The sequence below is a fragment of the Colias croceus genome, chromosome 24, assembly GCF_905220415.1.
Source record: "Colias croceus chromosome 24, ilColCroc2.1".
NCBI classification, from domain to species: domain Eukaryota; kingdom Metazoa; phylum Arthropoda; class Insecta; order Lepidoptera; family Pieridae; genus Colias; species Colias croceus.
In genome coordinates this window covers 5,568,062-5,594,053 of record NC_059560.1, presented here as the reverse complement: position 1 = coordinate 5,594,053, position 25,992 = coordinate 5,568,062, and the positions used below count along the sequence as shown (strand labels likewise).

The window sequence follows — 25,992 nt, the reverse complement described above, 5'->3', positions numbered from 1 at the left end:
CTATAAACAGACGCTTTTTTACATAATCACACAAAAATATAGAAGTTCTAAACTATCACCAACTACTTGCAGGAGTTACAAAGCGAACCTACTACTTTCTCTGTCTTATCATCATCATCATCATAATTGGCCCATTAGGTGCCTACTAATCGGACACGGGTAGGGATCCCCTAAGGTATCCCCCTCCCATCAGGCCATAATCCACCATGCTGGCCAAGTGCGGATTGGTATAATGTTTGGTGGGATTCACATGTTTTTGAATCCCACCAAAGCCCGTTGCCATGGTAATGTCATGTTAATTTGGATGAAATAGTACAACTGCTTAATTTTATAGGTATCTGTTTTGTTAACAATTTTAACTGTTTTATTATATTTTCATCGTACCGATAAAAAAATCGTCACGACTAAGTCTCAATACGTCGTCACGACAGTTAAAATCATAGACCGGGAGATACTGACACAAAATTTCGAGTCATTTTTAACAGGATGGCGGTTCTACAGGGGTCTTAGTACGCAATGACAAAAAGAAAAACGATGGTGTGAACGCTGGTACCGGCGGCTTAGTCGCGTGGGCGTTAGTCGAACTCGTCGGAAAAATAGCGAAAGTCAAACGATTTGTAACACAAAAATTTTAGAATTTACCGATAGCCCATAAAAAAGAAGTAGGCGGTAGTGTCATGCCATACTTTTCCGGTGTGACTTACAGCCCGCCATACCGACGCGAATGTGTTGATTTAAATAAAACAATTATTCAACCATTTGTGTCAGGCTAACTTTTGCACAGGTAACCATCGTCGTGCAGCCATTTACGAAAATCGCCATGCCATACTTTTCGGACGATTCCAAATGGTCGCCATACCGCCGAAAATCTGCAAAAAATTTTTATTTCGCCAAACTTTTTGTACCAGTATTGCATTTGGATTTTTGGAGAGTATTTGATAAAATGTGACCATTATTATATTTGCCATACTTCTAGTAGGGGGAAAAAGTGCTGTCATACTTGAAAAATTAATTTAGTATTAATTTATATAAGTGAAGATTTCCAACACCTAGATCTTTGAAATTTTGTATTTATATTCGTTGATCCTCAAACTCACAGGAAAAATAAGTGCCATACTGTTACAAATCGTTTGACTTTTGCTATTTTCCGACGAGTTCGACTAACGCCCACGCGACTAAGCCGCCGGTACCAGCTTTCACACCATCGTTTTTCTTTTTGTCATTGCGTACTAAGACCCCTGTAGAACCGCCATCCTGTTACAAATGACTCGAAATTTTGTGTCAGTATCTCCCGGTCTATAAGTGATACTAACATGCATACATTTTATTACAATTAATTTAATCAAAATAGTTTGCAGAGTTAAAAATAATTAACTTATCGGATAATATACAATTTCCTTTGTATTGGAAGATAATTTTGGCAAGGGAGTTCTCCATACACATGATGACAATAAATATAATACAACTTAACATACCTTAGTTAATGTTCCAATCATTCGAATAAAACTTTTTATAATGACGCATTTTGCTAAACATTTAAATTAATTTTATTTCTTAATATTTAGTATCAATTAACTAAAACATGAGTTTTGAAATTTAATCTATCCTAATTAAATATAGTTTTTTGGTAAAAAATAAATATCTTTTACACTTAAAAACAGACATTCATATGTTTCAAACTTTTTATATTTTTGTCAATTAGTAAATAAAATCCCACAAAACACACTAACATTTATTATTCCATTTACACAAACAAAATGCGTCATTTTGACATAGTTTCAATAAATTACACACAATAGATGACACATTGCATTAGAGCTAATTGGCTTTTTATATAATCACTAAACCATAATAAACCTTATATTATTAAATGACAAAAGTACAACCGAAACACTAAAACACCAAATGTCACTTTCATTTTCACTTAGGAGCTTATAAATGGTGTATATTGAACTCAATCACTACATATAAAACATACAACATATTGTCGTGTTAGTTCGCGATAAACTGCAAAACTACAGTACCGATTTTGACCGGCAAAGACAAGTTGGGCGAATATAGATAATATTCAATAATATAAAAATTAAAGTCAGTGCTGTCTGTGTTTGGGTCAGCATTTGCTGAGATGTTGACTGTGATGATTATAAAACGGTAAAAAATACGGCTTTTGACTTTGCATAATAGATATAAGAAGTGTTTTTGACATTGTCACTTTATTTACAACTTTCCACATTTAAAATTACTTCAATATTTTATTACACTTTTGTTTACATGAAAGTGTCTATTTATTTATTTGAAAATCAGAATTTAGTTAAATTATAATGTTGCCTAAGATCGACGTATCTTTACATAATACGAGGAAAATGTTATTGATAAAAAACATTAGGATAAAAACTTGTTTAAAAATTTTAATTACTATAGGTATTATTTACAAAATGGTATAAGACCATCGAAAGTTCAACTATAATTCTAAGATATTATATATTTTGATTAATTTGATATGAGACGATAAAAATATTTCAAAACTACCCTCAATTCAGTTCAATTTACACACAAATTATAAGCACCATCAAAACCAATACTTTAACTGTTACATGAAGAACTCCCTGTTTTCTTGCGGTGGTCAAGTGTGCCGCAACTGCGTTGTTGAATTACCTGTAATTATAATTTGAAACTTATGTTAAGGAAAGTATATTTTATTATTATCATCATAAACATTCCCACTGCTGGGACAAGGGCCAGCTCCTATGAGGGTACAGGCCATAATCCACCACTCTGGCCAAGTGCGTGTTGGCGGATGACACGTCATGTCGTCGAACTTTTTAATTCTTCGACATGTCATGTCGGTTTTCTCACGATGTTTTCCTTCACCGTTCGAGCAGTGGTGATGTTACAACATGCGCAGATAAATTGAAAAATCAATTTATTTCCTGCGCGCTCGCCTGGTCTCGAACCCTGAACTTATCGATTCGAAGTCCGAGGTCTCACCACTGAGCCACCACTGCTCTTATTATTTATTTATATGGTTTTATTTATATTTTATTATGGTTTGTAATAAAATACTATAAGTGTACATACAGCCTTCATAATATCTGGCAAATTAAAGAACGGCGAGCACGAAAGCTATCGTCAAAGTATTTGTAACGTCATGAAAGGAATTTCAAAAGCGCCTCTGTCTTGCATAAAAGGAACAATTTTTTATAATATGTATATGTAATGATGACGTCATGCTCTCGATAATGTTGATTAACTTGACTAAACTCTGTTAGGGATTCTATAGGCAAAGGTTTTCCATAAAGCCCACCAATATTTCTGGTTAATTATATCACTTCAGAATAAAGCTTTATTTTCAATTTCGTACATAATTAAATATAATTATTAGACAACCCTAAAATTCGAAATTTATTGCTTTGTGAATTTAATTATATCGCCATCTAGTATTCATTAAAACAAACATTACTAACAATACATTGAAAATCATTTCATACCATTGAAATATGTAAAATAACGAGAGACATTACCTGTAGGGCTTTGACAGTTAGGTACGTCGATAATGGTGACCTCTATAACACGTAAACCTCTTAGTATAGGGTCCGTTAAGTGTATACCTCGTGGATTGTACACCCTTTCGTTCTGTGTCGCTATGAACTTTGATATTTTTCGAAGATGCTAAAATAATGTAAGAAAATAAATTAATAAAAAAGATCTAATCTAATACCTATGTATTATAGCATATATTATGTACAATAAACAAATCATAAACTATAACATATACAACATAATATAAACATAACAGTAATCATAAACTAAATTTTTATCATAATTTGATCATTATCTTTCCAATATCAATTTTAAATGATTCATCAATAGCAGCATGATTGTTGATAACCAAAGCCTAACAATTTAAATAATTTGTTTTAGCTAATACTGGCTTTTGGTAAGGAAGCTTTGGAATCAATTTAACAAACAAAAAAATTGTTCTAAAACTCTCCGTTCATTTAATTTTCATTAGAGTAGCGCACACGAGTAACTTTGTTTCCGCAACTATTTTGTCTCTCCCACCCATGGGCTAGTATGAAAGTGCGCGCACGTAGCGAAGCAACTCCCCATACAATTGATGGGAAAATAGTTGCGGAGACAAAGTTGCTCGTGCGCGCTACCTCTTATAATATCTTACTGTAGCGATAGAAGTTATTTTAACAGGCTTTTATTATCTTCACATGTATGTTTGTATGTAACCAACTCCTTTAGACTTTAATTTGAGCCACTTCAAACAGACAGCTTTAGTTCAAACTTTGTACACTTATCAAGGATCAGTGATGATACAATTATTTCAGATTAACAATGTTTTTAATTTTATAGAGCTATATTAATTATTATATATCATCATACCTTTTCGTAATGCGTCTCAGTGCATATATAAATGAAGTAGGCTGTCAGGCATGCGAGGCAACCTTCACAGTAGGTACTGCAGTCTGCCGTCTCGGCCATATCAAAGTGTTCGTTCAGTCTCTCTATTGTGTATTCAAATGTTTGTCTATCTATCTGTAAATAATATTGTTTGTTGTTAATTTTAATAGCTGGATAAAGACAATAGAATGAAACAGGGAAGTTTAATTATTCAGCATTAAAATACTTGGTTTGTATTAAAATTATAAACAGTCAATTAGTAACAGTTTGATTACATATTATGCAGCATTAGATCTTTTATTTTCTGATACATATTCGAAAATTCGCAACATTGGGGAAACTGTAAGAAACAGAAAACAGTTTTAGGAACTGCTTCATCTTAGCTTAGCAGAGAAGTAAATATATTAATTTTGTATTTTAAGTACATATGCAAAATGATCCCTGCTACACTTAACTACAAAATTTACCTGTTCTCAATCAGGTAGAACCGATAACCTAGGAAGGAAGTACAAAGGACTTGACATTCATATACCTACACTTGACCATGTGGCATTGTGAAGCCCTCAAAGGATTTAGTCCCGTAGCGGGAATAAGAGGTTATTGACAGTTTAAATTATATGATAATGCTATTGTTTATATGTTAACAGATACAGTAAAAATTCGATTAATATTAATTGGTTAGAAAGATTCAGAACATTAGCATGCAAATAAATCTGATTTAAATAATTTCACAAAGTTGTTTATGAACTTATATTGTGAATATCTACTTTGAGAAATGAAAGTTTGTATACCAAAAATATTTAGAAAGTACACCGTATTCCAGTAATATTTATATCTCAATTATTTTTCTTAAATTCAAAGAGTGTATTAAATGAACGAATAAATGTAATTCTCTCATAAAAAGTATGAAAATTTCTTTCACAAACACTAAGAATGCTTTTCACATCATTGAAATCCACACCTAGTGCTATCAAGGACGTTTTTAAGGCGTGTTGATATCCGATAATCAAATGTCTAACTTACCCTATCTTCAAGTTCAGGTGGGAATCTGGTTTGGAATTTCACCGCTGTACCTTCCGAATAGTCCCTCTGGATAAATATTTTAATACCCTGTTGTGTAGGTGTCTGTTGACTACCTGGTGTATTGGGTCCAGAAGGAATCCGATTGTTAGCCATTATCAATAGTTTTTACTTCAATAAAACACAAAACTCATTTATTTCAAACACACAAACAAATTGTCTGCTACGATAAAAGCATACTGTGTATTAGAGCAAGAGAAATCTTTAAATAATTAGGTACACAAAAAACTTAAACAGTATTCTCGTGATTTCTCTCGACTCTCACTGAATATACTGAGTGATCAGTGACGTGACGTTTATGGAATGACAATTATTGACATTGACATAGAGTCGTTTATGGAAAGAAGACCAAAGATAAATGTAACGTTCATAACTTTTTAAATAATATGAATAAAATACATATCTATTTTACTACAAATTTTAAAGTAGGTATGTAATGAAATAAATTAATAGAATATTCAACTTATCATATTTGTAAAATAATATACGTAATTTAATAATTACTAGGTAAAATATTAATAAATATAATAATAATTTCTTAAACCATGAATAGTTCTTGGATATTTTAAAATAAAATTTAAGTGCATGTTATCATTATTAACTATCATTATTAAACAAATATGTTTAAAAATGAAATTATACTTAAACAATAATTATTTTATTAATTCTTGAGTTGAAGCATATTTGTTCAATTTTGTAGATAAAGTTTTATTTCGAGACAATTTTCGTCGAAGTAGGTATTATAATTTTTCAATTCCTTCCTGCACTTCATGAAATTAACGCGTTCAAACAAATAAATTCTTTAGGTATGTACCTAAAAGGTATGTACCTAGTACCTAAGGTATGTACCTAGTACCAGGTACCTACCTAGTACCTAATTTTATTATTTCTATTTCTGTTTTGCCAAGTCAGTACGCAAGTACAGTATTATGGTAAATTATTATTGTTCTCCTTTTCCAAGCCTCTGCGTAAATTTGGCAAGTGTACGGTCTACCCGTTTAATTAAAAATTAGGTAAATATGTCCTCGGTAAAAGACTGAACTAATATGGCAGGTTTAATGATTTATAATATGTTAGGCCGTTGGCGCCAAATTATTATTCAGCAAACGAATGTAGCGAAATCGGCCTAAATAGCTCGTCGTCTGTCGAACGCTAATCAATTATTGATAATAATAATCCTCTTTCATTTTTCATTCATTATTTCAGAAATGGATCACTTCTTAGACCTTTACATTATTATTTTCGATTTTTGCGTAAGTAGTGTACATAATTTTATTATAATAATAATGTTACCTGTGGCTGTGGGGTGTCGTTTGTTTCTTATTTATGAAGGTTTCTAATAAATTATTAAAAAATGTTTAGGTTATCTACATAAATTCATATTACAAAATGATAACTGTACGTAATAATATAAATCATGATAGTTACCTATTTTCAATGATTTCATTGAATTTTTACGTGTATTAATTGGTTTTTGGTACCTACTTCGATTATATTATACCTACCTACGTAGCTAGAGGTAGGTACCTGCACCCCGGTTTCATTCGTGATTATTATTAATTATTACTACAAGGGCGAAATATTTTTTAATATTCGGTCCAATAGCTGTTCCTGATATGGTTTCTTCTAAAATAATCTAAAATCCAGCATGCCCTTTACAACAGAGTGCGTCAAAGATGCAACGTAACAAACAAGTACTTGCAAAGTATGTAGCCCCTACAAGCGTAGTCGACAAAAAATGTTGTAACATTGATCCTGGCGCTTGATACAATTAAAGAACCCTTCCATTATATAAAAGAAAGTGATACCAACCATTGCGTTCGAATTCCTTACGTAATAAAGGCCGCATTTCTCATATATTTCATTCAAGTCATATGCTTTAGTGAAAGATGTCGCAGCAAAACGGATGCTAATGATCGTGATTCGTATATCAATTCATGATGTGATACTAGCGACTTTGTAGTACCGCAGATCACGTATTTACTGGATGGAGCGTGAAAGAAAATTTGCTGTAGAACGTGTGTACATCTATGTGATCAAATAGCCGGAATGCTTTTCAAAATTCAGCATTTTAATTCAGAATCTGATTCCCGGTAGCGTGCCTCACTTTATATTTTAAAAGTTCAGAATCAGACTACAATTTCTAAACATTTGACCTCTTTTGTATTAATTTTTTTTGTTAACTAAATTGGTAATTGTTATCGTTAGATATATATTTTGCTAGGTTGTAATGTGTATGAAATAATAATATGACTAATTAAATATAAATCCCAAATCAAATATGACTTACAACTTTACAAGCTTTACAGGAGTCCTTGGGACATCTAGTTCGATTTATAGTCTATGGTAGTAACAGCTGATTACTAAAAGCGGCGTCAAGATACTTAGGTCGCTGGTTTCTTTAGATTAATAGAAAGTTAATTGAACAATATTAAGGAGTTACGCATCACGTATTAATTTTATGACCCCGTGAAAGAAAAATTTCGTTGATAAAAACTGAACGATTAGATATTATGATAGTTGTGAAAATTTCAATTAGTAGTCTAATACAGACTACAGAATCATACCTTATTATTAATTCAATAAATTACCTATAGAAATGTTGTTTTTTTTAAGAGAATAAAAGGATTTACAGATTTACATCATTAAAAAAATCTAGGGCGGCAAAGCTTACCTGTTGGGCGCGGCAAAACTTTTTTATGTAGGTAGGTATATGACATGGCCCAGGGAAACGTCCAAGGAAAAAATTGTATCAGCGAAATTTTACTGTTCGATTTTAATTGATATTTTTTTTAAAGTTATAAATGCCTCTAAGAGTCCAAGTAGAAGTTGTTCAGAGATAATAGGCGGGCAGCGAATAGCTTATAGGCGGATCAAAGCTACTAATCTAAATATAGGTACTTAACTTAGATAAATAAAACATGCGTATGATGTTTAATATAAAAGCGTAGTGGAACTTAGGAGCGTTAAAGTGACCTATATTTTGTTATAAAAATTACACAAATAACACACATTAAAAACTTTCATAAAGTCCTGTGTTTCTATGTTGTGTATGTTCATGTTTTGTATTGAGTAAATACTTATTTAACTACCTATTTATTTTCGTAGAACTCCCATCATTATAACAACTTCTAAAACAATTGAATACTACACCAACGTAAAAACAACGGTATGATGTCAGAGTTATCTAAAGAAATTGAAAACGGCTTTTCTACCGCTCCTGCGATCTTTTATTTATAAAGTGTCTCGTATCGATGTTATTTAAATTAGGCATGGTTTAATTACTTGTTTGTTGACGGTTTACTACAGACCCGTCTATTTTACTACAAATTCATTAAATTGTAATATACTGACCTGAGACCTCTTGTCCCGGCTTATACCCGTTAGATCGAGGATAAAAATAAAACATAGCATTAGCTTATGTCAATGAAAAATAATGATTGTATATCTCGAAAGGAAAATTATTGTTGATGTATGAGTGAAAAATGTAGAATATAAATTAATATATTTCGGATTAAAATTTGAGAGAATAGAAGTGTTGATAGAGTCGACCTAACTTTTCGAAGAAGGTTGAAGGTACTATTATTAGATACCTACTTTATGTTATATGCTTCATTTTTAACCGACTTCAAAGGATGTTCTCAATTCGGCTGGTATATATTTTTTAATACAGTTAAGTTTCTTTTTTGTACTTAAAATAAATATTGACTAATATATCATTTATTTCATTGGTTTTCTCACTATCAAATCCTTTAATTATTTAAACTTGTTAAAACTGAACATGATTAAAATTAAATTATCATTGAAATATTCTTGAAAAAAAAAAATCATTTATTAATAATGAAAGATACAAAAAATCACTGCTAAACTTTACATACAAACTAAGTCATTCAGTAATAATAATCGATTATATTGTTGAACATTTAATGCTTTATTTAGCTACGATTAAAGATTTTTAGCTAAATTAAAGTACTCTTTGGATTACTTTTGGAATACCTTTAATGTTGCTTTTATTTAAAAATATATCAGTTTTATGAATAGGTTTAATTTTATTACTAAGTTAAAGAATTCTCAATAAAAATTATACAGTATCGAACTTCTTAACCTTCAAAGAGTAACGATCGAAGGACGCTATGAAGCCTTCAACTACATCTAAGCTCTTATCAAACTTTATTAGCACTGACTCCCGTAATTAAAATGTACCACGAGCGAGCCATAGCACTTGCACCTCCATTGCCTCGCACCTTAACATATTCGAACCCCACGTCACGTATTAATGCCAGTATATATACCGAGCCCTGAACTTCCCTGGCATACATTGTGACCGCTTATCGGACGGCAGTCAGTCGCATCTGCCGTCAAGTGCTAGAACCAGTGCAAAATGTTTAAGTTTGTGGTGTTGTTATCGGTGGCGGCGTTCGCTAGTGGCCAATCGGCATCCGGACTCGTTAAGAACATTTACAACGAATGTTTGAGTCAATATTCCGTGGAGTGTGTGAAACCGAGGACCCTGGAATGGATATCCCAAGTCGCGAACGATGATGAGATCAGGATCACCGACAATCTGTCCATCATCAAGACAGCGATCGCTGAGGATGAAGCCGTCGACCCGAGGATGGCCAAGGACCCCACTTACGCGATCTTCGACAAAGTGGAACGCTTCATTGAAACCCATTCTGTGAGAGTGAAAGTACCTGAGGAAATTGCCCGCAGTGCCGCTTCTGAATATGTGCCAAGATCTCTCCTTACCGACCTTCCTTCTGAATTGGACATGCCTCTCGATGGAGAAGAGGAGGTCGAGACTTTCGAAGGCAGGAAGAAGAAGATCAAGCTCCCCAAACCTTTGAGGATCAAGAGCAGTAGGTTTCTTACATATTTCATTTATAATACGTAAAATTTCAAGTATCTAATTGTTTGTTTGTTTTCAGAACACGGTTTCATCAAGAAGGTGCTCCTGCCTTTCCTCCTCGGTCTTAAGTTCAAGGCTTCAGTGCTGGTTCCCTTGGCGCTCGCTCTCATCGCTCTGAAGACATGGAAGGCCTTGACTCTTGGTCTTATCTCTCTTGTGCTTTCTGGTCAGTATAACATTCCAACGCAAATTGATCAATTATTATATTAACGAAAACATTTACACGAATTACTATATATTAAAGATGGTTTTCCTAATTGTAACACTTCCTATATTCTTCTACTAAAAACTTAAAATCTACAATACATAATGCATGAATTCAAACAGTATTCATTTACATATCCTTAAACATAAAATCTCAAACATTTTTCTTATTTACAGGTGCCATGGTTATCTTCAAGTTCACGAAGCCCAAGGTTGTAAACTACGAAGTCATTCACTACCCACAACACCACGTCGAGCACCATGTAGACCATCACGCCCCAGCCTGGGACGCCCACGGTCCCTACCAAGCACGATCATACGAAGACGCCCACGACATCGCTTACTCTGGCCAAAAATAACTCATGTAGCTTTAATGTAGACGGACCTCGGACTAATTTATTTTATTTATTAAATTATTTATTGTTTACCTGTAAATAAATCTATGGTATAAGTTTCAAATTTATTCGACTGATATTTTATTTGTGTCCTTCCCTTACAAAAACCACTTCAACATTTCCCTTTGCAGGATTAAAAAAAAGTAATAGAACAAGGAAAATTTGTAAGATTTAAACGCAAAAGTAAAATGTTTGGCTCGTCATTCGAAATCTAAATAGATATCAAAATGCTGAATACATCACATTATTTAGTAGCTAAATATCTAAAGTTTACATTTAAATTCACCGCACAACAAAATTCATCTCATGTACATTTAAATTTACTTCATTACAACGGTATCAGCGTCTTGGCCACCATCGATTTCATTGTCCTGTAAATCTATCATCCTGTCTCCATTATCAAATGAATGAAAATGCTCTTTAAATTTACGAATAATATGCACAGGGAATAATCTAGTTGCAGGCATTTGTTTTTCATTATCTTCAGGAATTGGCGCGTCTTTTTCTTTTCTTATTTCGATACGATGAACTGAATCTCTTTTGATGATAGTGTTTGCCAAATCAGGATGGTTTAAATTATTTAAATATTGATTTGCATTAGTTCTTCGTATTGCGATTTCGTTTGATTTCTTCGTCCTATTTTGTATTTCCTTGCTACTTTCGATTGAATTAAAATTCAAGTCGCCTGTCGCGCCTTCCGATCGAGGTAAAAGTATTTGATTAGAAAACTTTTTGTATACATCAGAACGTTTTAAAGGATTCATTTTGTAAATGTTTAACAGGACGTTGAAATTATCCACGTTGTTCGATCTTTTTATTCTTGGATTGCAGATAGATTCTTTCAGCACCTGTAAATATAAAATTTTCTCTAATGGCTTATTTCAAATTTATTTAAAGACTTGCGCTATAGTACATTGTTTCTATATTACAAGACTTTGACCTTTGTCTTTTCAATAATTATGTTGGCGAGTTGTTGAATTTTTTCGGATTGCAAATATTCAACAACGTATAGCGTATTCATCGTATTTATTTCCGGATTTCCTATTTGATGTTACCTACTTATTACGTATTTTTTAACATAAAAAGAAAATAATAGTATCAAAAGCTGACTTTCTCCACGTTACCCTGGAACGACCCTACATCCGTAGGGTCGTATTATGAAAAAACGAGTCATTATAAGTAATTTTATTAAAGATTTTACTGAAAAACTTACCATGAGCAACAGCAAACTTATTTTACAGGCAATATGTGTTTTCATGTTTAACGTTAGATTTTACAAACCCCTTTACTTGAATTTACTGTTTGTGGCAATATTTTCAAAACATCCGAATCAAATCATGCGATAATATTAGGTGTGCACTATGCAGCTAGCGCATTAAATTGTAGAGAGTTACATATCCTACTAATCCTACATAACCTAACTAACTTACTAATTAACCTACTAATATTATAAATGCGAAAGTTTGTGAGGATGTGTGTGTGTTTGTTATTCTTTCACGCAAATACTACTGAACCGATTACAATGAAATTAAGGAAATCCTACGGGAACGTAAACTATGCTGGTTTTCCTTTGAAAATGCGGGCGAAGCCGCGGGCGGAATTCTAGTTTTTCACACACACCTAAGTATAACTTTTATTTTAATATTAGGTATGTTACATGAAGATACCTAGGTATGTATATTTGGAATAAGTTAACTGTTAAATAATTATTTAAGACAAGTTACATTGTGCTAGAAGCAATTGTTCCATCGTCTGCATAATCAGATTCTGATCTTTAGAAATTTTGCACCCATTTAACAATTTCATCAAACTTAATTGAACTACAACTCAAAAAAGTAAAATTTCGAGACTATTCTAAAAGTTTACATTAAGTATAAAGAGTAAACTTTAAAACTTTATATTGATAAAATTCTTTATAATTTAAATAAAATAATTGAAGAGGGATAACAATAAAACAATTCTATTAGTTTTAATAAATAATTTAATCGTTCAATAAATTACTAAAAAATAAATTATATTCTTACATAACAATAACCAATAAATAAATAATTAACCATAATTTCTTTACATTATCTTTCAGTACATACCTAACCAATAAAAGTATACATCCCACTATAATTTAGATAATAATTCTTCTGTTTCATTCTTTCTTACGATACATATATTTAATGTAAAAGAGCCTATTATGAAGTATACCATAGACTCTATGGCATAGAGTATAGATGTTTATTAATAAAAGCTTAAATATTTTCTCTGCGTTTCATGAAAAAATATTTTTTTATCAAAAATATAAAACACTAGATTTAACATTTGAGCCCCATGCCTAATTAAAATAAATAACTTATTTATCTAATTCTATTGTCCTAGTGACTCAATGGCTCTATACTAAAAGTTTTCGCATTTTGTAATTTAACACAAAATGCAACAAAACAATTGAAATAAATAAAGATTTAGATCCTTAGGTACTTATAAAGCCAACATTTTCGAACATTCCATACATAGTTAAGTTATAGGTGATTTATATTTTTAATTATAAAAAAAGCCTTAATTTGTTAATGAAAAACATTCGCATCTTACTAATTTTCCAATTGTCGAGCGATACGAGATATTTTTTCAAAATATTTTGTATGTATGAAATTATTCAAAGTAAGGATCATAATCTCTTCCCAATTACCTCTTATATTTAATAATAAATAAATAATATTAAGTACGTTATCATTTACACATTTTGGACTTAGCTGTGACAAAATTATACAATAACATTATTTTTAATAAATGCAATGTTCTATATTATCTGTTTTAAGCAACAGTCTATTATAAGAACTTTAGTCTCATAGAGCTTTTAAAAGTAACTGACTTATGGTACCATTTTGATAAAAAAGCTGGGAGTTATTATAGTTATATATTCAGTATCAAATACCATAATTTTTACTATGTGTAATATGAAAATAATATGACAACAACGGGCTCATATAAATCTTAATTTTCCTTTTACACATTCGCAAAAAAATTTAACCCTGACATAGTTAATATAAATTTTTCGTTCTTGGCAACACTTTCTGCAGTTCGCTATATTTTTTAGCTTGTAATTTAAACCCCGGTTCTAAGCCCGGTTCATCAAAGAAAGCAATCTAAAATATCGATGCTAAACATGTTGTCTCGCTTGCACATTTTTGCCGTCTATATTCACTCTCTCTCTCTATATCTGTAAACGCGAGTATAAGCCGCCATTTAAATTACTTTCTTTAATGTATCGTATGTACATTGTTTTTACTTTTTATTATAATTAATGTTACAATTGGGGTATAAAGCGTGACAGTCCTTTTGCTCCTGACCGTCTCTAGCCGCTTGAACGTATCTATAATACCGCAGCGCCATCTTGCTGTCCGCCGGTGGTACTAGCTCGCTTGAATCTCTGGAAATACGATTTTTGATTATAGTAATTTTATCTTTAGGAAGCTATTCTATAGTGAAAAGATTTTAATATCATAGAGGATAGTTTTCTATTGATTATCTCAAAACTAAGCCAAGAACTCTTTTCTTTATAATTATCTAAGAGCCCACGACGGCCAGACTTTCCTTTCTTTAGGAAAGTTGAAAGTTTCTCTGTATATGTCTCCTATACAGATAAGAACGACTAGCGATTATCAAGTCTGGGTTGTGGTTACTTTGGCAGGAAACACGTAGTAAAGGTGTATAAAAATGGAACTAATTTTCATTATAGTTTAAAAGCTAAATTTTATATATGTTACTTGGAGACGTATAAAAAGATGTTACCTCAAGAGCCGGACAGTTTTCATGGTTCTTCCATCTTGCCAGACACATTTAAAAAATAACTAACATATCATCAAATTAACGCTACTACCTAAAAGTGTATCAAATATGAAATAACCCATGACATATGACTTCGTTATTGTGTCATCGAGATACGTGAAATTCCATCAACATAAGTCCCCGTAAAAGATATGTAATAACTAATAACTTATTATACTATTATTTTTTAATCATTAATTATAGTAAACTAATGTTTTTATTGGGTTATTTCTTATTTGATACACTTTTAGGTAGTAGCGTTAATTTGATGATATGTTAGTTATTTTTTAAATGTGTCTGGTAAGATGTAAGAACCATGAAAACTGTCCGGCTCTTGAGGTAACATCTTTTTATACGTCCCCAAGTAACATATATAAAATTTAGCTTTTAAAGTATAATGAAAGTTAGGTACAATTTTATACACCTTTACTACGTGTTTCCTGCCAAAGTAACCACAACCCAGACTTGATATTCGCTAGTCGTTCTTATCTGTATCGGAGACATATACAGAGAAACTTTCAACTTTCCTAAAGAAAGGAAAGTCTGGCCGTCATGGGCTCTTGATCTATTATAATTATTTCTGAGTGACAAAGCTTGACAGACAAATTTAATTAAACAGTAAACTGAGCATATCCGCTGTGAATGATAAATTAATCTAAATGAAGTCTGAATGTTTGTGCTGAAGAATAATAACATCATTAGCTATTCAGTCATCCACTAAAGCGCCATTATTTTCATTCTTTATTCCTTTCCTCTAACGGCTTACCGATAGTCATTCAGTTCGTTAATTTACCAGTCAGTTCGTTCCAATAAGCCTGTCAGTTTGTTATAATAAGCCTGTCAGTTCCTTCCAATAAGACTGTCAGTTCGTTCCAATAAGCCTGTCAGTTTGTTCAAATAAACCTGTCAGTTCGTTCAAATACTCACTTGCTAAGCTCATTAGATACCAGATTACTGTAAGGTGCGTGTTTGAAGGGGTCTCTATATAACACACACACAGCTCTCTCCTTGCAGCCTACATCGACTGCTCCAAGAGGATTCAATATGACATCGACCTTTTCTAGAAGGGATCCGTAGAATTTCTCAGCTGCTATTGTGTCCTGTAATATTGAATTTTACTTTATAATTATAATGTTTCTCTTTATTTTTAAGAAAAAAACGGGACTCCACTCTATAAAAAAATTCAAATTCATCTACAATTGACGGAAAACCCGTTGGTAAATGCATAAAAAATATAGTGGAACATAGAACCTCTGTCTTTTTTTTAATCAGTTAAAATAACTATGCAGTTTAATTACAAATCACATCAATTTACATTTTTTTTACGCAGTTTATGCTCCTGAAGCATAAGTACTTGCATTATAATTTATAACTGCATTTTCTTCTACTTACAGGGTCCTGTGCAGCCAATATCTCCTGCTGCTGCCGCACAAGTTCAGTCTCAGTCCGCACCCGGTTTGACTCGCTTAACCTCGCCGCTGATACTCTGAGGAGCTCGTCCCTCACTGGAGAGGGGGGAGCGTTGGCTGCTAGGGTTGCTGCTCGTATCTGTAATTTGGTTTTTGCTTTATTTCTTTTTTGGTGGAATGAATGATAACACTTTATTTGTACCAATACGAAAGACAATACTAAAGGAGACAGACAATAAAGTTACGCACATTATGTATATAAAAAAAAACATTTCGTTTATTGGTACAGTTAGATTAAAGAAACAGTTTTGTATTGAGACTTTTTTTCCACTATCTGGCAAAAACCCGATACCTTAGTTAAAATGTTTAACTTAGTGTAAGAAGTTTCTACTAACTTGTGTAATAAATAAATAAAATTTTCACCTTACATCATCTAATGTTCGCAAAATAGCCAAAACACGTATTTTAGTTATGGCATTGAGTTTTAAGTTAGCTTGGCTCTATATTAGATATCATAACATTTTCGGAGCAAAAGTCGCGTTTTGGCATGACGAAAAAAAAGTTTTGGTGGGACTTTTATTACATAATAGGGTAAATCCATACTAATATTATAAATGCGAAAGTAACTCTGTCTGTCTGTCTGTTACTCAATCACGCCTAAACTACTGAACCAATTTGTATGAAATTTGGTATGGAGATATTTTGATACCCGAAAAAGGACATAGGCTACCTTTTATTGCGAAATATGTACCACGGGCGAAGCCGGGACGGACCTCTAGTGTTTTTATGAAAATAAATAATTACCAATGCTTCCTTTTCAGCTTGTTCAGGATCTTGCGGTGTCGTCTTTTTATTTCGATAGTACGGATTTGGAGGAGGCGGTCCAACGGGTCTGTAAATAAATTGAGTGTTGAATGTGCTTTGTAGTACTTGTAATTCTACTAATAAAATAATATTGAAATTTTTATGGATGTAAAGATGTTTATTTTTATGAAACTACGAAAACAATGAAGTTTGGTAAATATCAAGGAAATAGAAGGTTTATGTTTAGCACACCAATTTACTTTTTAATTTTCTTTCAGATTTTAATCAAAATTTAAATTCTTATCCAAGAAACTTCGTCATTGTTGTTTTTTCTTGAATTCGTCATATATGACTTAATCATAGTTTCTGCATTACAAAAACAAATTTATTATGAATTAGCAAAATAACAAGATTTGACTTACCTTCCGACATTACCAGGTATTTTATTTCCATTCGGCGCAGGAACAGCATTCGGAACATTATTGCTACTCGCGTATTCGCCTGCGTTGAGAGATCCAGAACCTGTTATTTATAATTAAGATTTACATATATATTTTTATGACTTATATGTGAAGAAATATGTTTTGGAAAGCCCTGTAGCTTTTTTTTTACATAATATTTGATATATGGAGCGTTTAGTGGTTTATATAATCAATATAAATTGTGTCTAGGAGTTTCTACTATCGAGTTTAATATTCAATCAATAAACTGTTGTTTTATATTCATTTCTATATATTAATAAAATATGATAATGGTGATGAAAAAATTATGTTTATACATAATTTTATAACTTACCTGGTGGTAACCCTAGTCCCCAAGCGTTAATATCATTGGCATCATTGGGATTTGGCTTGAAACTCGCGATTGCATTTCGATGGATGTCCGAAAGGTATCTGAAATATTAAATAGATTATTACTATTTTGTTTACATTCTAGATATTATTTTTCACCGTATTCACACAAATTTATTTTCATAACAATTATTCATCATCATTCATCACTCTATGTTTTCATATCACCTGATGGCTATAGATTGCTGCTCATGAGCAACGGCATAAATTCTTTAAAAAAAGGTGTAAACTGTTTTCTTGAAGACTTGAATATCATATTTATTTGGTAACAGCGAATTTTATTACAACAGCACAGCAAGAGCCTTTGTAGAGCCATTTTTTGTAAGCTTTATCAAATCGGACCTAAACAGTAAATATTCCTGAGAAAAGCGCGTTCAAACAAACAAACTCTTCAGCTTTATAATATTAGTATAGATATATTTAAACTTACTCGCTCCCAAGTCCTGGTCCAGATAGCTCCCAATCTTGAGGATAATGTTCAAACGCTGGCCGATGGTTTTCATGGGGTTTCACAAACACCGCGCCGTGAGGGGGACCGTATACTGGGTGTGGCGGGGGGCCGTGTGGTTGCTGGTGATAAAATATATTATGTTTAGGCATTGAGATATACATATGGAGACGACACCGCCTACATCACTTATGTTCCGCTCACCATAAGCCATATGGCTTAACTGCACTCAGTCACTTGCACTAGTTTAAAGTGAAACGCATCAAATATGCCTTCGTGTGTGTTACGATATTGCACAAATAATACAAATAATTCGGAAAATTGCAAAGGAATAACTTTTCATCGGTAAGTACCTAACTAGATAATAACTTTTAAAACTTAGTTAGAGCAAAAAAATGCGCCCCGCGCCGCTGCGCGCCGCGCACAGATTTTGTCCGTGGTGTCTCCTCCATACGTAGTAATATTATCTCAATGTGTTTAGGTAATATTAAATAAAGATTCGTAGAATAACAGAGCTTGAGCGACATGTAACAGATACAGAAAATTGTACGTAAAGAGGGAAATAAATTGATGATATTATAATATGAATTACGTTATAAATTTATAAAGAATAGAAAAAATTCGACCACGAGGAGGGACTCGAACCCGCATCCTTTCGCGCCATTCCGGGGCGGATGCCTGACCAATTCAGCCACTCGTGACCCGCCCGAGCAATCGAATTTATTCTATTCTTTCAGTTTTATGTGTCAAAGGGAATGGCGCGAAAGGATGCGGGTTCGAGCCCCGCCTCGTGATCGAATTTTTTCTATTCTTTATAAATTTATATTTATAAAAGCATTTGAATGCCATAAAACCAAAAATATCAATTTCATGAATTACGTTGTTGATTTTTTTTTGAAATTAATTACTACGTAGATGCGGATAGCTTTTAATTTAATAAAATAGCTGATTTGGTAAATGTTGTTCTGCCAGTTACTTTATTTATATGTACATAATATAGGTATAGTTTAAAGTACCCTTTAGATCCTAATATACGCAAATGTATACATAACATTTCATAATAGTCGGTCAAGCTGCTTTCGAGTAGTTAGAACTAACACTATAGTATGAATTTTTGATAACTATACATATTATAATACCTTATTCTTGTAATAATTAATGCATTTTATTAAATACTAGCGGTCCGCCGCGGCTTCGCCCGTTGTACATATATCGCAATAAAAGGTAGCCTATGTTCTTTCTCAGGGTCTAAAGATTATCTGTGCCAAATTTCATCAAAATCGGTCCAGTAGTTTATGCGTGAAAACCATACATACATACAAACCTTTCCTCTTTATAATATGAGTGTAGATCTACAAACCTTGTGATGATGCGTTATCAAATGATGATGATGATGGTACTTCGTAGTATGGTAATTTTGGTGGTACCACGAACATAGCTTGAATATATGACTCAAAGCCGGGAACATGAACAACAGAAGCTTCAGGAACATCTTCTTAGCTGTTGTTACTCCAAGGACGACAGGTAACACGAATATTAGCTTCAGAGCGATGAGTTTGACAACTAATATGATTGCTAATGCTGCCATGATTAGCTTCCGTTTGATGTATTTTTCTGGAAATAAAGGTTGATGGATTAGAAATAGGGAAGGTTAATTTATCTCTACATCTCTTAAATGCAATTTTAAATCGACATTCATATACAACCCGACTTAAAAACCAAGAATGAATAAATGTGATTCTGTTTTAATAGTTTATCAAAGTGCAAGTTGCATAAGAATTGTTGATTTCCTTCAAAATCCGATTCAATATTATTACAATATTGTAGTAAATACAATAATTGTTAATTGTATCAGTAGCTTGGTACAAATTTATAACGCAAATGAAGATGAAATTGGAAGATGAATTTGATATTCAAAACCTCAAAAAACAAAAAAAATATTGAGTAGTAGCTAGTTTTGCATTCGTGCAGTACCTACTACCTATCTACTGTTTATATTTTTTAACTGTATATTACAACTTCTTATAAAAGTCACTAATACATAATAACTCACTTATTTTATGAAAGAACAGCCTGCCCCCAGTTTCCTTCGGCTCCAGATCTATATGTACCAGCGCGCCTGTCTTCGTCAGAGCCCTGGGGGATATCTTCAGGGTGGCTCCGTGGAACATCATCTCTGGTAGCGTGAGCTTCATGTCATGGGTCATCAGGAACTTGACTCCCTTGCTGTAGAGCGCGTCTGTCACTTCTTCGAGCGGTGATTCTGAAAGGAGAGATAAGGAAAGTCAAGGAAATGTTATGTCAACGTTGTTTATTCTGTATTGGTCGTAAAACAATGGATGAATCGTAATATTTTGATCTTATAAATATTAAATAATTATTTTTATTCAAAGTCAAAATAAGAATTGTTAGTATGGATTGTACTGAATGTAATGTGAATAATATGTGCTGTTTAAATAATATTAATAAATAAAAACTAATTAAACCGTAGATATGTGTTGTTATTATCAACCCAAAGGTACAAAGTTAAACATTTTTTGTTTGTCAGTACAAAACACGCTCTAAACTACTGGTTCGATTTTACAATCTTCCCACCGGTTCCATTAGTAAATCATAAAATAAAGTATCGTATTGACAATCCATACTAGTATTATAAATGCGAAAGTATAAGTAACAAATTTTACTTCACACCACGGGTAAAATCAGCCTAAAGAAACATAATTCTATTCAAGACCATTCCCAAACGCGTTTTCACTAATAAAAATAATAATGCTTACTCGGAAGTATTTAAAAGTGATTTTCCCTTTTTCCAACACTTTTCTACGTATTGACAATATGAACACACGTTCTACATTTTTTTATAAAACCATTATATACGGAAGAGACATGGAAGAGACAGAAATAACTCTGAATACTTTTCTTAGAAACTATTGCATGATATGATTAAACAATAGCGGTTTCTCGCTTTTTAATTGTTCTTTATTTATAACTAGCGGTCGCCCCGGCTTCGCCCGTGGTACATATTTCGCAATAAAAAGTAGCCTATGTCCTTCCTCGGGTATCAAAATAACTCCATACCAAATTTCATGCAAATTGGTTCCGTAGTTTAGGCGTGATTGAGTAACAGACAGACAGACAGACAGAGTTACTTTCGCATTTATAATATTAGTATGGATAAAGAAAATCAGAAAGGTGTTTATAATATTTTCTCAACATTTGTAAAATATATTGTAATACCGATTTCCATTGTTTTGTTATTTAAATGTTATGCTATTCAACTATGTATATTAATTAGGTACCATCACTATCACTACATAGTATAAAACAAAGTTGCTTTCTCTGTCCCTGTGTCCCTTTGTATGCTTAAATCTTTAAAACTACGCAACGGATTTTGATGCAGTTTTTTTTAATAGATAGAGTGATTCAAGAGGAAGATTTTAGTATATAATTTATTAGGTTTTAGACAAAGCGGGCGAAGCCGCGGGCGGTAAGCTAGTATTAAGATAATATTGCGTTTATCACTAGGTACAGAAGAATACTTAAATTGCACTTTATTAGATTTAAAATATTATATTGCTAACATAATAGCTATATGTTCCTTTAAAAATTACCTCCATAGTCCATACTATACTGTTTTCGTCAGTGTTTAAATTATAATGTACCTAAAACGTAAGCCATAGAAGTGAATAATATTATATAGGTGAATGATGACTCGCTGCTCGCACTCATTAATATAACAATCCAATGTTTATTCGAGCGCCATATGAGCGAAGACGAGGTATGAAGCTAGTTCAACTATAAAGTATTATTTGTAACAGCTATCAGAAAGCTTTATATGTTTTTCCTCTAAACCTTTTCCTTATTGTACTTTCTCTGTGATCTTATCTGTTTATTTTTGGAACAACTTTCAATTTCAACGCTTGTGTATGGCCTTGAACTTGACCCTTAGATAAGCTTGATTTGAATATTTGAAGTGAAACGGCCGTAATAATTACATCTATAAAAATAGTTTACAATATTAAACAAGAGTTGTTTATTATAGAATAATTTAATAGTCATAGATCATTCCAATATAAGTAAAAAGTAAAAACAGTACTTAGAAAAAAATACTTTCATAAAAAAGTGATTCTTACATTCCATACTATAATTGATTTCTTACATTCCATATTCTTACATTCCATACTAAAACATAAATACAATAATAATATTGTTAAAAGTTAACTGCGAGAGCATTTTCATTTTTCGTATCCTCATTTCTGGTAGATGATTTTCAAACGGTTTTTCTTTTTTTACCGCCAATAAAACGAGGTTTTTTTTGTATCTCGAATGAGTAATGTAATCATTTATAATGTTAATATGAACGAACCACGGGAAATAACTAATGTTTTTTATTGTATACAACAACTAACTTTCTCTACGTTTAAAATTCAGCTGTGATTTTTGACAAGTTTCTCAATATATCGTACCATAATATCGTAGAAAGTGTCATCAATCCGACACCCGTAGCATATTAAGTGATATTAAATAGTTTTTTATGCTAACCGTGGGTGTAATGTTACATCTTTACGATAGACATGTTTGAATTGTTAAAGAAATAGCCAAGAAACTGATACGTTACGCCCTTAGTTACGCCAAGGTTACGCCCGACACTGGTTTATTTTCTTTAAGAGAAAATTGAGAATCGTTTAACCCGAAACTACATATTATATAAAATAATTTCTTTCTTTCTTCAAAATAAAATATTTATTTCAATAAAGAGGAGTTAACCTTTGTTTGATTTAAATAATTATTTCTATTTTCTTATCGTTGATAAGTTGAATTGAAATACGTTAATTTTAATATGTATTATTAAAATTAACCCGTTTTAACAAGAAGATGGACATAATTTTTATTTAGTTAAAAAAATACATGATGGCAAATATACAGATTAAAATTTACATAAAAATTAAGGTCATTAGTTAAAGAGGTAATCGTTTTTACAATTTGGAAATGTATGATTAATCATATGTATTAACTCTTAAGTTATTAATTGAAAATATAGGTAGGCAATTGCTTGTGGTGTTTACTTTCTTTTTTTATATACGGTAACGGTATTTGAAATTATTAACTGCTGTAGATACATGACATTATGTTATTTTTTTAAAGGACGAATGGAGATTAATAATGTAGACCGTACAGAAATTAAAATTAGGAACCTAAGCTATTTCTACTTGCTTTTGGAAGATTCTCGATTTGTAGTGTATATTTTTAAATAATAATTTACTAGCGGACATTAAGACAATTTTGTCTTATGAAAACGTGACCAGCTTTTAATGAATATAATATTTTATCGTGAGCTTTCCTTATCATTATTTTTTCTACAGAATAATAAATTTTAAACAAAAAACGATTACAGGCCTACGAAATAAGGTCTCTTTAGATCTGAATCAAATGAAAAATAAGTGCATAGAAACGCAAGAATCATCAAAATTGGTTTTATCCTATAGGAAATATTAAAAGTACAGTGTAATTAAACCTAAGGAGGTTTAACAACGGTAACGAGTTGAGTTTTAACATTGTTTATGGAAACCAAGTTAAAACTCAACTCGTCGCACCCGTACATACCTGCATAAATGAATAAATCTTTACCTTGGCCTTGTGGTCAATGGGTCTCTTTAAAATGGCGGAGAGATCACGGATGTAGTAATGTTAAATGGTTTATTGTTTAAATGACGCTGGTTTTCACTACGCTTTTACATGGCAAATAGTATTGGCTTTTTGTTTGAATGTTGGAGTATTTAGATAGTAATAGATTGTGAATTTCTGCATAATCTATTCTGATATTATAGAGCTGAAGTTAATTTGCTTGATTGTGCTTATCTCACACAATTTTTATGAAAGGAACCAAAACAGGCCAAACCCTGATATAGGAAATAGGCTACTTTTTGTTAATAAGACAAAATTTTATGCAATAGAAATAGGAGATGTAAAAATGTAATGCAAAAATGCAAAAATTACGCGACGAGTTGAAAAGATTTAGTTGATTTTGGGACCAAAATAGATTATTAACAAGTAAAATTTGAATAGTCTTGCGATTCCAAAAATTCCATTATAATGATCTCTATTTATTCGACTCTGATTTCTATGAGGCGGTAAATTGCCAAATTATTTGAAGTGCGTAAAGATACCAGTTTGGGCAATGCAATAATTATAATTTACGGTGATTTACATGTTGTTATTGCACTATGGAAATGTTTTCAAATTATAAAGCCTATTTGAGACGACTTTTAGTCGTTTCGCTTGGTTATGAAAATAAATATAAAGATTAGAGCTTTTAATTTATAAAGCCCATTAAAGACTTTTTCTAGATTAGCTTGTTTTCTATGAAAATAAAGATTAGAATTTGGTAAAAAAATCAATTAATTCTTACCAGGTTCCTCGTCGTCATTAATTTCATTTTCAGCTTCAAAAGATCTTTCTTCGTAACTCTTATCCTTGCTGCCCGTGAGGTAGATGATATTAGCTTCCTTACTATATTTATTCATATCTACATTGTTCTTCTTAAAGCACACACCACTAGTAACATTAATATCACCACTGAATTCTAAACTCTCGTCTAAATACGAATAGAAGTTCTTTTGCAAGCAACTCACTGATGGTTTCAACGTGCACTTATTTAAAATATTGTCCCACAAACTATTACCAGTTCTAAACGTACCATTTTGATACACATCACCTATGAGTCCTCTGCCTGTTATGGCTTCTACGAGTTTTAGTCTTTTGGGTATTTCACTTTTAATAACATCATCTGTTGCATTGGTATTACAATTGACTAAATTTGCACTTAAAACTAGAATGATAACACTTATATGAACTGTTTTGATGTTCGTCCAAACATTGTGATTGATGCCGCCCCTTCTTCGTCGGGAACATAGGTTACTGTTGTCTGCCATCATGCTGGCATAACTAGTTATTCGGTTAATTGTTTAACATTTGCAAAGGTTAAATTCACGTCTCGTTGCACCTGTCGCCATTTTTCGTGAACCGTATGGTTTTGAAAGTATGTCGTGTGTTCGTTCCGGTTCTGATGTCCAATTTTGTCTTCAAATTGTCATGTCATCTGCGAATAAAGAGAAAATCTAATTAGTCACCATTTTCTGTAACGATGTTTGATTTGTCTATAATTATGGCTGGTTCTGTATGTAAATAATATTTATAATAGATATATATTTTAAAGTATATTTTTAATAAATGTTTAAATTATTTAAATTAAACTCCAATTAAATATGTATAAATGCAGAATATCGCAATCAACAGCATTAATTTGGTACTTATTATTCATAACATAAACGCACGTACAAATAACAATGAAAGTTAGGTACAATAATTCAACATTAGAAAGTGGGTGTAAGTATTGTCTTTATAATTAACTGCCAAGTTATAAAAATATAGCTTAGAACTGCTCTTTTGTAAACAAATGTAAAAAAATTGTCTACGTTCGTCTTCTATTGTGTACCTACTCAATTTAAGGATGTATTTCTCTAAGCAATGCTTTGGCTTAATTGAATACATGCAATTAATACAGATAATACAATAAACTTTTTTATTCTAAGAAAAATAGTAAATAACTCTCTCTTCTATATTGACGAAAACGCATTAAAATAATAGCTATTTTTAAATATTAGAGCAC

At 32.0% G+C, this 25,992-nt stretch overlaps 4 protein-coding genes across 4 annotated transcripts in view; 1 reads left to right on the top strand and 3 right to left on the bottom strand.

Annotated features, from left to right (window-relative positions):
* Window positions 1–1,875: 1,875 nt before the first annotated feature.
* LOC123702710 (golgin subfamily A member 7) lies at window positions 1,876–5,744 on the bottom strand. Its single transcript, XM_045650495.1, has 4 exons — window positions 5,434–5,744; window positions 4,393–4,545; window positions 3,522–3,669; window positions 1,876–2,655 (listed from the first exon to the last, which is right to left on the bottom strand). Exons 1-4 carry the CDS (start codon window positions 5,584–5,586, stop codon window positions 2,624–2,626), a joined length of 486 nt encoding a protein of 161 aa, XP_045506451.1. The 5' UTR covers window positions 5,587–5,744; the 3' UTR covers window positions 1,876–2,623.
* Window positions 5,745–9,839: 4,095 nt separating this feature from the next.
* LOC123702759 lies at window positions 9,840–11,066 on the top strand. The gene is made up of 3 exons (XM_045650542.1): window positions 9,840–10,349; window positions 10,419–10,565; window positions 10,781–11,066. Exons 1-3 carry the CDS (start codon window positions 9,872–9,874, stop codon window positions 10,960–10,962), a joined length of 807 nt encoding a protein of 268 aa, XP_045506498.1. The 5' UTR covers window positions 9,840–9,871; the 3' UTR covers window positions 10,963–11,066.
* A 117-nt stretch (window positions 11,067–11,183) lies between these two features.
* On the bottom strand, window positions 11,184–12,258 carry LOC123702907. The gene is made up of 2 exons (XM_045650754.1): window positions 12,212–12,258; window positions 11,184–11,846 (listed from the first exon to the last, which is right to left on the bottom strand). Exons 1-2 carry the CDS (start codon window positions 12,254–12,256, stop codon window positions 11,319–11,321), a joined length of 573 nt encoding a protein of 190 aa, XP_045506710.1. The 5' UTR covers window positions 12,257–12,258; the 3' UTR covers window positions 11,184–11,318.
* Window positions 12,259–12,961: 703 nt separating this feature from the next.
* The window catches only part of LOC123702866, a 33,467-nt gene continuing 20,436 nt past the window's right edge, over window positions 12,962–25,992 (bottom strand). Inside the window, exons 2-11 of the mRNA XM_045650699.1 lie at window positions 24,733–25,422; window positions 20,377–20,586; window positions 19,684–19,937; window positions 18,306–18,445; window positions 17,820–17,917; window positions 17,447–17,546; window positions 17,025–17,112; window positions 16,204–16,359; window positions 15,739–15,911; window positions 12,962–14,413 (exon numbers count right to left, since the gene is read on the bottom strand). Of these exons, the coding sequence (XP_045506655.1) occupies window positions 14,269–14,413; window positions 15,739–15,911; window positions 16,204–16,359; window positions 17,025–17,112; window positions 17,447–17,546; window positions 17,820–17,917; window positions 18,306–18,445; window positions 19,684–19,937; window positions 20,377–20,586; window positions 24,733–25,258 (1,890 nt within the window). The 5' untranslated portion in view covers window positions 25,259–25,422 and the 3' untranslated portion in view covers window positions 12,962–14,268. The remainder of the gene's footprint in view (window positions 14,414–15,738; window positions 15,912–16,203; window positions 16,360–17,024; window positions 17,113–17,446; window positions 17,547–17,819; window positions 17,918–18,305; window positions 18,446–19,683; window positions 19,938–20,376; window positions 20,587–24,732; window positions 25,423–25,992) is intronic.